The sequence below is a fragment of the Aythya ferina genome, assembly GCF_964211825.1.
Source record: "Aythya ferina genome assembly, chromosome: 8".
NCBI lineage: Eukaryota > Metazoa > Chordata > Aves > Anseriformes > Anatidae > Aythya > Aythya ferina.
The window spans coordinates 26,794,357-26,806,999 of NC_140304.1; the positions used below are offsets into that span (position 1 = coordinate 26,794,357).

General features: G+C 37.3%; 1 protein-coding gene across 1 annotated transcript in view; it reads right to left on the bottom strand.

The window, feature by feature from the left end:
• Positions 1-12,643, bottom strand: part of FAF1 (Fas associated factor 1) — a 160,376-nt gene that overhangs the window by 34,972 nt on the left and 112,761 nt on the right. Inside the window, exons 13-14 of the mRNA XM_084528394.1 lie at positions 11,036-11,190; positions 231-367 (exon numbers count right to left, since the gene is read on the bottom strand). Coding sequence (XP_084384520.1) covers positions 231-367; positions 11,036-11,190 — 292 coding nt within the window. The remainder of the gene's footprint in view (positions 1-230; positions 368-11,035; positions 11,191-12,643) is intronic.

The window sequence follows — 12,643 nt, forward strand, 5'->3', positions numbered from 1 at the left end:
AAACCTAACATAGGATTCTACTCCAGTCATGGCAACTTCAATCTCTAACACTATGCTAAAGAAAACATTTATGAATAATAAATTTATTTATACTCTGATAATTACAAGTTTCTTCTGTGTAATAAATTTATAGCCTGAACACCTTAAAAAAGAAACATTTAGCAAGGATGTCTCCTAACAATTTCAGAAGCCACATAAGAAATATTTTCAATATAAAGCAAGAACTGTACCTTGTATTACATTCAATACTTCATTAGATGATCGTTTTCCCATAATAATAAGAAAAAGTGGAAACTGATCCGTCTTCTGAGTTCGAATAGTTTGGGCCACAACACTCCCGAAGTGTCTCGTGCACATCGTCAGAAACCTATGTGGAGGAAAAAACAGTTAACATTGCAGAGTTGTTTTGGAAGTTAACATTTAAAAAATTAAAATTCAGCAGTTTGACTGCTATCTTGCTATCTGCTGGTTGACATCTAGGCTTCTGCATTCAATTTTAGAGCTCTTTATCCCTTTTCATGATTAAATTATGAAAATATTTACAAGTATGAAAGACTCTAGATTTTCTACACTGAGACAATTAATAACTGGTAGAGAAAACATTTATTTTGATGGAGAATCCCATTTTTGTTACACTGAAGCTTTAATTCACAACCCGTTCCCACCCACCCGCAAATAATCACACTAAACCGATTGTTAAAAACTTCTAAAGGAACTAAGTGAAGACGTTACCTAGTAAACATGGAGAAGTATAAAAATAGTATTGTTTCATATGAAAGCATAATTTAATAATGAAATATCAAGCAAATCTTTTTATCAGTTGTAGAATTAAAACAGGGTACTTCAGAATTGTCTTTCCTTTTGTACTAGTGCCCTGCCAGTGACATACATAGCAGTGTGGTCTAAAAACAATAATTCTAAGCTTTTGACCAAAAAAAGCTCTCAGATATTAGCATAGAGAAGTCTAGCATTAGTATTCTTAACACGATCTTGAATAAATGAAAAAACTGATAAAGCTTTTCTCTTCCATTAGAGGACTGTTTGAAATTAGCATTTCTTTCAAGAGAAAAGGGTAGCTTATGATATGTTTTCAGATCTGATGGTAAAAAGTAAATGTCATAATAATAATGAATTATGAAAGACCAAATGCAAATATAGAATGCTTTAATAAGATCCAATTTAATAAAGTCTGTAAAAATAATGGACTTTTAATAACACGGGTCACAAAAGGCAAAACAGTGGAAATTCTGAGGACTAGCCACTGGTACAGGCTTATTAATTCTTAATTATGTTCATGAAAGGCAACTTAAATCGTGTGTTTTCTTATGCCTTATGATAATATTTTAGGTAACAACTACTCTGAAATGTATGCTCTAACTGAAGAGCAAAGTCCTGTTGTCACATGCATTAGAAGCCAAATCTATTTGAAAAGACAAACTGCATTAAAATGTCAAGTGCTCTAAGTAATTTCTTCTCAAAAGATACTGAAAAGATTCAAAAATGCTTTGATTTTTTTAATCATCATATATTACATCTAATAAAATCGCTAAAAACTGAAAAGCCCGATGAGTACAACATTGGGCACCCAATGTATAAAAAGAAAACCCTACAACTCAACGCCATTTTATAGCCTAACTATGTCTGTAGTTGGATGGAAGGCAATAAGCAGGAATAGCTAGTGAGTACTTCAAAGCCATAAATGTCACTTGCAAACATCTTTCCTTGCCTCCTTGTGCCTCCATCTTTTGCAATTCAGAACTGTCAAGTGGAAAGACAATGTCAAAAATGTCAAATAGGGACTGCTATATCAGAAAGAGCTAAGTAAAGACAAACTGCTAAAATGAAGTGTCTGGATATACAAACTCTTAAGAAAAATAATGCTTTCGATTTTTGGTTTTCAAGGTGGGAATAGATAAGTCATATCTCAGCTTCACAAAAGTCATTGGTGATCTTCAATGACAAATTGACTCCTGTAAGTCCAGGGTTTCTCTTAGAAGTAATAAAAGAGCATGGTCAATAGAACTGAATTCCTGAGACGTGTATGAAAACTGTTTAAACAGTTTGGCATGCCATAGAATAAAAGCACTAAAGTTTCATGGGAAAACAAAATATCTAACTGAAGGTAAATAAACACTGTAGAGGAGTGTTTTTTTTGTTCCTAAAAGGAATAGAACTAAGAGATAATAGCAATACTAGTTGTGCTCATCAGAAGTTTAAATTGTCTGCATTTTGTTCAGACACAACTCATTCACAAAATATGCTTTCATAGGTATGGATTTGGTACTCAGAGAATTCTGCATGAAGCAGTTATTTCAGTATGTTAAAAAGGTTCCCAAATATTTTGTTTTACCAGGAGATGATTTTTATTTTTTTATGCGGAACTTCCTGCCTTAGGAAAATCTCAACCTAACAAATTATGATACTTAGAGGTCCTGTACAATCAAGGCTGGGAAACGTATAGGTTTCAACTTACTGGCTTCTGAAGATGCCATCTTGTGCCAGACTGTCAGAAGGATGCACACATTTCCTGGTTGAGCAACAGCAGAACACATGCCAGATGCCAACAATGTCTCTCATGATTTTTTCTTGGGGCAGCTTCTCAAAGCCCATGGCACCATCCACCCTGCTTGTTCAAATCTCCACCTTCCTCCACTGCTGCTGCAATTTGCTCAGCTTGCAAGGACAGGGCCAGTTACAAGAGCAGCAGGAGCCAATCCTGATCTGAATGGCACATTTGCCACTGCTGCCGTTAGGCAGCCTTTCTCTGTTTTGGGGGTTGCGTGGGAAACAACAAGAGCTGGTTCCCTCCCAGCTCTTCCAACCTTGAATAAAGGAAGTCCACATTACAGCACTGGCAGCCATGGTGAGGATGTTCGTGGGGGGATGAATAAACAGCTGGCAACAACGTGCATCTTCAGAGATGAGCAATTGTCCTCAAAAAGCTCCTCACTAACATGATTCCTCAAACTAGATCCTACTCTTTTGCAATTGAATAAGACCCCGTGTGTCTGTTGAACTAAAATATAGTAAGGCCAACAAAAATGTGAAGGTAGTTCAACGATGTCCCACTGAATAAAGAGATACCGCCAGCAGTCTCCAATACCTGCACCGCGTAACTCCTGTTCACCAGCAATCACTCCCTCACATATGTGCTCTTAGCTAGGGCAGTGGTATGTGAGTGCTTAGCAATTTCTCATAACATCTCTTCCTTTCGTTTTACTGGATGGGTAGGAATTGAATTTTCATTCACAATCCCCATTCAGTTTTTCCTCATGCCTTTTAATAGATTTTGCAACTAATTTTGCCTTTTTTTCCTTCCTTTCTCAGCCTTTCCCGATTGTGGATTTCCAGACCTTTTTACTTGCTTCCGTATCTGACAAAAAAATCTTCACGTTAGCATTTACTGTCTTCAGAAGTATGTGAATGGAACCAAAACAATTTGGTGGCATAACCAAATGCATACATCACTTACAAGGGATTTTCTTATTTCCATCTAAATAGAAGTGTGCCAGATCCTTTAGTGGCATCTCCAGAGCTGCCAAGAAAACTGCCCGTGGAGCTCATCAAAGAGCCAGATGTCACTCTGGGGAGAACTGTTTTCCACAACACGCTGGATTACTGTGATCTCCAACCAAAAGTGGAAATAGAGGAACACTGCCAGAAAGGGAGGGCAAATGGCACCCTACTAGTCCTTTTATTTTTAAATTATAAAAATATTCATGGAGAAAAAAGTATGAAAAAGGCAAAAAGCATTTTACAAAGGAAAAATCCATTTAAAAAATCTTACAGATTTTTTTTTTAAAGTTACAGAGTAAGTCATCAGGAAGTAATAATTTTGTCAGACAGCATCATGTCTTTATTTCTTTCACGACTCACTTTTCGCAAAATCCACAGTTATTAAAGTTACAAAATAAACACAGTCCCTGATCATGGCTTGACAAATACAAATACAAAAGCAAACCCTACAAAATATTACAAACTTATCTCAACTTTTTAAACATGGTTCAAAATTGTATTAATTCTTAGATACAGCTCGCTCCTTAATTAAAAGCAACACACAGGAAAAATTATTCTGGTGAAATGCAGATGTTCATTTTGGGGGTTGCTGATAACTGCACAGCAGTTATCCCTCCACGTGCACTCTGTGATACCCAGTAAGAAGAGCTATCATGTTTGTTGCACACTCTATACAAGCTACTTTCCCAGACAAGAAAATCATACTAATGTTCCCTCACAGCTAATATACAACACATTATATTGAAATATACTTCTGGCACTACTTTTTCTTGTAACTATAGCGTTAAATGCTATTTATTTAATATTTCTTTTAAAAAGCTTCTAAGGTGACAATTACGGAAAAACAACTGCTTTAAAAATCTACTGAAATGAGTATAACAATATTATTGTGCCTCAAAAACAAAGGGGATACTTGTTACATCTGAAGTCCATGGTCTATAGTAGCTCGATCTTGGATATGTTGTACAGAACTTTGCAAATGCTTGGGTGTAGCAATAATGTTTTCTGTAAGAACAGGCAGCTTTTAATCTTTATCAATAGAAGGGGTCACCTTTGGCCCAAGTGCTGATCATGACAAGTGTTATTTCAGACCTCAAGATGTTTTGGTCTCTAGGAACCTTCTGATCTCTATAAGACCTCTTTACGCTACAAAATACATACTTATCTAGAAAACGTAAAAACATATGAATATAATGGAGGTTTTTGGTAGTGTAAATTGAGTAGTGTTTCATAGGAATCATTAAAATGACTGGTATTATCTCATTGTTCCTTTATGTACATCCTGCTCATGTATGATGTTCCTTTGCATCTTTATTATTCATATGGACAGGATCTACTGCAGTCAAGTTGGGATCCATGATTACACATGGTCCCTCCTTACCAAACCAGGCATAAGAACATACAAACAAAAAAGCTATGATGATAAATACTTTAGAAAAATTTATATGTTCCTTAATATTTTGGTGTAAACCACTGAGTAGGCTAAGAACATCCCCGGTGCACAATCCCTAAGAGGGGCACAAGTGAGAGGGAATATTTATTCCCTTTCAGTCTGAACTGATGTTCAGTCCACAATCTGGATGACTCTGGGTGGAAAAAGTGTGATTTATTTATGACTAGATACTTCCCAAAGTTAACCTTACTTTTTAGAAGCTTCAAAACTTTAGAAATGGCTGTGAAAAATTTGACTTCTCTCTTGAGCACGAAGAAAACAATGATGACTATTAAATATGCAATGTTACCAATTATTTTTAATAAAAATTATATACTGTGCAAAGTCAATATAAGACTCATTAAAATGTTAATGTAAAAATAACATTTTTATATTAGGTATTTACATTTTAAAAAAGTAAAGTTGAGGTCACAAAATGGTATATTTAAATAAGCTTGCTATCTATAGTTTTCATAAGACTGAGTTAATATATTACCCACATTAGTAGGGTCATATCTGTTGACTCAAACACAAGGGATGATGAGCAACAGACACAAGGTATTGTCTAAAAATTTATAAAGCAGTTTGACTCAAATGATGTAGATATCCTCTTTGGTATCCACACGCTAAACATCCAGGGATTCAGATGTAAGAAACATGATTTTATCCACTTGTTCTTTATGCAAGAGTAAAGCCTAGATGAGTGGATTATCTTACTCTTCATAAAACATGGAAGATCTAATTTCATCCTTCCAGGTTCAAACAGATTAGGTAAATACTTTATAACCCTATTCAGTCTAAAATACATCTATCTAGAAACTCATTAATCCGTCCTTTCAGATATCACTGACACCAGACAAAATTACTGGTAAAAGTATAAATAAAACATACCTGAACCGCTTGCTCAAATACTGTGCTTAAAATGGAAAACAAAAGATGCACTTGCCTTTCAGCGGTAGTTTTGATCATTGTCTGTCGTACAAGACAGACACGTAACATGATTTGCTAAGGAATATCTCAAATTGCTAGTTAGATTTACTAACAAACTACTGAAGTAGTTTAGCTACTTTACAGATGGTAGTAAAGTGGGAGAAGGTACAAGCACACTGGAAATCAGTATAAGAATTTGGAATAATCTTCACAAATCAGAAAAACAAGCTGACAATTCAGCAGAGTCAGTGGAAGTCTCTGAGGAAAAGAAACCGCTGCACAACTGCCGAGTAAGAATCAAGCAGTAAGGGAAGAAGAAAATTCATGACGTGACGATGACATATTGGGGTAAGTAATCAGAAGCATGGTTTGCTTAACATGAAATAATCTTCTTTCTGTACTTAGTATTGAGAAGGCAGTTTTAGGTACAGTACATGAGTAAAGATATGGACCTATTACAAGAGGACCATATAAATACTGTTTGCAATAACAAATACCTAAAGAGGACAAGATACAAGGAAATGCTGAAGCAATCAGGGTTGCTTAGTGTTAGAAGAAAATTGCAGGAAAACACAATGGGGCTTTTTAAGTACTAAGAACACAGCAGCAGAAAGTAAGAGTATACCTTATTGTCTACTGGGTAGATCAAGATATAATAGTCATCGGTTGATGCAAGAGAAACTTGGGTTAAGCATTAGTGAGAACTGCTTAAAGGCAGTGAAAACCAACTACTGGAACTAGTTATGGAGAGATGCTGATATTCTCCCTCACTCCAAAGGTCAGATCTGGCAACCATCAGCCAGAATGATGCAGGTAGAGCTGAGCCTTCTGGCCAGGTATGGACTTAACGTTGTTACCTGCAGCTCTCCAAGACCTAAGTCAGAATGGTAACAAAAAGGAGAGTGGAAAGGTCAAAGCAGAGTCATCTTACCCTAAAGAGGACAGACACCTGCACTTCTGCAAAAGGCTTTGTCCCCATCAGGCACCCTGCAGTACCAAGGAGACTCAGTCATGCCTTTCAGCTGTATTTTAGTACAAATGATTCCGACTCTGCCAGTTCAGTGATTTCTTCTGAAGGTTGATTTAAACACTCTCATAGAGGCAGCTAAATTTCTCTCCAGCTTCAGTTCTACCTGGCAGTAGACCTCCCTGGTGCAGTTGTGGACTCCTCCATTTAAACAGACCTGTGAATGACTTCTTCCTCAAAGCAGGCCAACAAATCCACCTGGAGTACCTTTTCCGCCTTCACTTCTGTACAGGACACTACAGAGCTTTATTCCTTCTTGTTTTCTGTCCAACAAGCATAATAAACCATGCTGTACTGTGAGTACAATGGAATAGAATTTGCTCTAGGATTATTTTTTTTATAGTGGGAACTTAAAATATATGCTTACAAATGTATCCATAGTTAATTCCTGCAGTTTTAATTTTTTTTCAGATGACCTTGAAGCTTTTTCACAGGCACATAAAATGCCACACTGAAAGCCTTCATCAGATCAAGAGAGACTACTTTCTATTTATAGTTGAATATCAGAGACATCCATATCTTATTAATCACAATGAAATTAAAATGCATTCTATACTGGTTTTTATTCCAAACTAATTTCCAAATTTGGACATTTTTAGATTACTAACATTACCTTGAAGTACATAAATATTTAAACAGGGACAGTTTACCTTTTCTGGTGGGTGTATAATAAACAGTTTAACCATCATCTATATACAGGCTGTTTTGTTCTCTATCTAAAGAGACAATCACCTTTTATCCTTTTCCTTTTTCCTTCATTTCAGTGCTATTAGGAAACTATTCACAAGTGCAACCCTGAACAATACTATGCAGTAATTATGAGTAGATGACAAAGAGATGTGAACAATTACTGAGCCCATTTTGAAACCCTACACTAATAAAGTCATTAGATGCTGCCCTTGCCATGAGCCTTCTAAAAGCTTCTGAAGTTACAAGAACACACGGCATTGTTCGTTAGGACAATTGCTGCTGGCAGAATGCAAACCTTGAGTTAAACCATGCTGCAAATTGATCTTGACATTCTGTTAAGACCGCCACTAAAATCAAAAGCAAAGGAGAAAAGGAGAAAATGAGCGGGTGGGATGTAATCATGGAACAGAAGGGTTCCCTCCTCACCTTCTTTCCTCTTCCTCCTCAAAACAAACCATACAGAAAATGACAAACTCGCCTGGTGTTTGAGAGCCTTTATTTTTAAAACATTAATTAGACTTTTGACCTGTTTTTATGGACTGGCACTGTATTGCTATTAAAGTAAATTAAATAAAATATTGCAAAATACAATAGATAAGGTTTTCACACTGTTCTGTGAAACCTGCTAAGGATTTGATGCCCAAAGAACAAGTCCAGCAGTTTTGCAAGCAACATATACAGAATCTATGGTCACTCCTTAGGAGGCAGTGGTAAATTAACTCACCAAGTCCAGCACTCACAGATCCCACACCTGCAATATATTTGCTGAAGGATCAAATAGGATTGGGGAGCTAGAGTAATATGGTCAACTGGTCTTCATCCAGGCATGCATCATTCAGTAGGTTAGTATTAAGGGTCAGCAACTGTGAATATGGCTAATTACTTGGTGACGGAAATTGCAGGTGAAGACAACCTGCTGCTGAGAAGCACTTTGGTCAATTAACTCTTTCCTAAGCTTAAGCAAAATGAAAAACTATCATTTGAACATTAAAACTATTGAAACTAACAAGTACCTGTCATCATAGCTGAGAAAAGTTGGCAACACCTTGAAATACAGCACCCAAGGGCAAAGATACCAAAAGCTGAAAAGCTGCTACAGACATCTGAGGCACTGTTTTATGGTTTTGGCATTGCTTTGCTTGGCAAACATTAGGTACTTTGGAAATCTGTTAATATTATGTGTAATCTATGTTTGTAGATGCTGTGTGTACAAGCATAAGAGTATGTGTGCATGTGTAGGCATATATGTATTTATGTATATTCATTATATACATGTCCTGGATGTAAATACATGAATTACATTAATATATATTAATGAATTAATAAAAATACCTATGCATGTGCTTGTGTACATACACACACACACACCATTATATTACAATAATGGTATTAAGTCAACTCTTTGAAGTATGAAGATGCCAGAACTAAAGCTGTTCATGTCTGGCCCTCCTGCCTACCTTTCCCTATACTTGAGGAACTGCTTAGCCCATGTGATGGCCCAACACAGCTGGTGAGCTGCTCCAGCTGTACGCTCAGCCCAAAAGGTAGGGCCAGAACTGTCAACATCACTACTACCAGACACTGATATGAGGAAATCATATTTTGTATCAGATGCAAAATGAGGAAACAAAGATTTAGGAGCCGTTTCTACAGTGTTCAGGATAGACCCCCATTTTGTTAATGAGAAAAGCAGAAGCTAGTAATAAAACTGCTTTCAGAACAGATGTACATTTCATCCATAGATTTCAGAAAGAGGACAGCAAAGGGTAAGAAAAAGCAGAACATCCAAGATTTATATATATTTTTTTGCTTATATTACAAAGTATTTCTATTTTAAATCACTCATGTCATCTACAGTACTGAAAACCTGTCTTTTACTACTGAAATTGAGGTGTCCCTAGTGATTAGAGTAAATAAAGTGTGCCTGATTGTTCTACCTTCCCACATCACCTTTTTCACTAATGCATCTCTAACAGCACAAATAAATTGTTCTTGGGCCACACTAGAATGCAAAAAACAGCTCCTTCTGTTGTTTTCTCACTATTCAAACAAAAAGCTACATGCAACTGCGTTTGTAGGGGAACAGAATACTCCAAGATCACTGTTGTTGTGTCATATAAAGAGGTACTGCATATTTATTTATGGGAATGCCTACAGTGTACTGACACTTTCCAAAGAGGGAAGGAAGCACCATGCCCCCTCTGAAGAAATCACAGTTTAAGAAGCAGGATGTGACACTAAACACAAATGAGAAATTATTCTAATTTGAGCCAGCATGCCTTGTTTACCCCTTACTATTTTTTGACCTCACTGTTAATATGACAGTTTCTTTGTTGTTGTTAATAGAAAGCAAAAAATGAAGGCTTAAAAACCCTATCATACTGCACAATCAGTGACTAGGTTCATTGAGAATAGCTATAAAGCCTTAAACAAGCCCTTTATTTTGTGTTTTAAAAAGTGTCATAAGGAGTTAATAGGACACAGCTGTACAGGCTCTTTCTAATAAGCAGCTTCTGTCGCTTTGGTCACCACAGGTGTCTCTGTAACCTGCAAACTCTTATTACTAGTGTATCAAAGTTGTGCTACTTAATAGATTTCTTTAGTAAAACACAACAAAGCAATTACATGGCTGTTGATCGTCAGTCATAAAAAAACCTCAAACACACTTTTTCAAAAGAAACTACACTGCAATTTTTTGTCATTGTAAAATAAAAGAAACTAGAGAATTAAATAGAAAACCAAACAATAGAACAGCAGGTAGTCAACTGAACTTAGCCACTACAGATGGTTTAGAAATAGTGTTTCCTTCTACACCAAGTTGTGGGATAAAAGAAAAGGAGGAGGCTCCTTACTGCCAATGAATGGCAATACCAAAAGACTTAAGCAAGTTTCCCGTCTATGTATTTGGTCCCATGAAAGAACCTAGATGTTTCTTTTTCCTTTCTCTCTCTCCCCCCCTTTTGCTTTTTTTCATAATCTTTAACAGTTCTCTAGAGTAATTTGAACTACATGCACAACCACAGATTCATCCAATGACAAATGCAGGAAGTTGAGTGAGGAATTCCTATGTAACATAAGTGTCATTTTAAAAGTGTATTATTAGATGAAATGATTGTTCTGTTCTCTCTTGTCCACTTCCAGTAAAGAAATATTAAGAAGAGACATAGTTCTAGAGCTGTGTTTGCAAAATAAACTCTAAAAGGAAAAAAGGAACTCAATTATTGAACTATTTTTCCTATGCAGGAATAAGAAGTCCATTTGTAATGAAAACGTGGAGGGTTCAATTCCCAGTAAGCATCTGCCAGCACAGCTTCGTTGATTAGTTATGAACAAGCAAGTTTTTACTTCAAATAAATATCAAGCAACAAAACATTTGATACACAGAGATAAGCTCTTCTTTGAAGGAAAAGCTACTCAATTCACAGTGCAAAGAGTCTTACCTTGCTCTGTTTGCTTCTTTTGTCATGTCCCACGCCCAGGTTATGAAGTTCTGACTCAGATATGAGACAATAGATTCAGCACAGAGCATTTGTGAGCAGAAAACGTTGGTTAGTACGCTTTCGTCATGGTGGAGGTAGATAGCAAGAAGCTTTCTCTGAAAAGACATGAAAAAAGATTCACCAGTGAACATTTCCTCAGTCTATTTAGTAATTTTAAATTATGGTTGCATATTTGTGCATTAGTGCACCAATGGTGTTTATTGAAGGTGCCAACTACCTCAAAGTGTGCACACAAGAAAAAAACAATAGATTTCAAGGCAAAGGGTCCATCCCTCTAAATCTACAATGTTTTTTCAACTCTTCCTTGCAATTTTATATTGGGTACCAAAATATGATGTGATATCCTTAGAACATGAAAATAATAACGTTTCAATGTAAAATCAAAAGCTATTAATAGACTTAGCTTAAAAAATGTGTGAACTTTATTGGGCAGCCTGCCAAAAAAAAAAAATAAGAAAAAAAAAATATAACATTTAGAACAATGCCCTGAGCAAGGAACACACCAATTAATACAACAGTGTCTATGATTTCCAAACAAATACAATTATATGCAACCTTAAAAAACGACAGCGCATTATCACCATCCCATCTGTAGCCAAACAAAAGAGAAAATTGAGTAAGAAAGAGTACAGCTGCCCACTGTCCCAAAGCCTGTGATGCTACATGCTGAATGTTTTGGCAGCTCTCCATCCAGTCGTATGGTGTGGGGAGGCCCCCAGCACATCAGCCTCTCACCTACTTCATAAGTCAATGTGCAGCTGATGAAAAGGCCATGTGCCAGCCCAGCTGGCTGCATCTCTTGTGGAGCTGAGAAGAAAGGTGGCCGTCCCAGCACTGCAAATGTGTAAGACACAAGTGCAAGGGATGTGGTATGGAAATCACAGAATCATAGGATATCCCAAGTTGGAAGGAGTTGGGCCCACAAGGATCATGGAATCCAACTCCTGGCTCCACACAGGACCAGCCCAAAACCAAACCAGCTGTCTGAGAGCATTGTCCAAATGCTTCTTGAGCTATGACAGGCTCCCGACCACCCTCTGGGTGAAGAACCTCTTCCTAAACCCCAGCCTGACCCTCCCCTGTCCCAGCTCCATGCTGTTCCCTCGGGTCCTGTCGCTGTCCCCAGAGAGCAGAGCTCAGCGCCTGCCCCTCAGCTCCCCCCGTGAGGGAGCTGCAGGCCGCCATGAGGCCTCCCCTCAGCCTGCTCTGCTCGGGGCTGAACAAACCAAGGGACCTCAGCTGCTATTCATAAGTCATGCCCTCTGGACATGGGAAACAGATCAAACGAGTGAACTGTGAATCCCACTTTACATTCGTGAGTTTTGATACATCACATCGTGGCTGCCCTGGTAGCAAAGACTAGATGCTGAAGATCGTATTAGTGGTCTCTTGAAACCAGATAATCTTTGCTGTGTTTTTCTGAAATCCAATCAAGTAATATTTGAAGTTCACTGTCAGCAGCATACAGCTCTGCTGTGTGTCCCCATGACACTTTCAGACCACATTCTGGAAAGTGAGTCTGTGTGTACACAAAGAGAGCAGACTGTG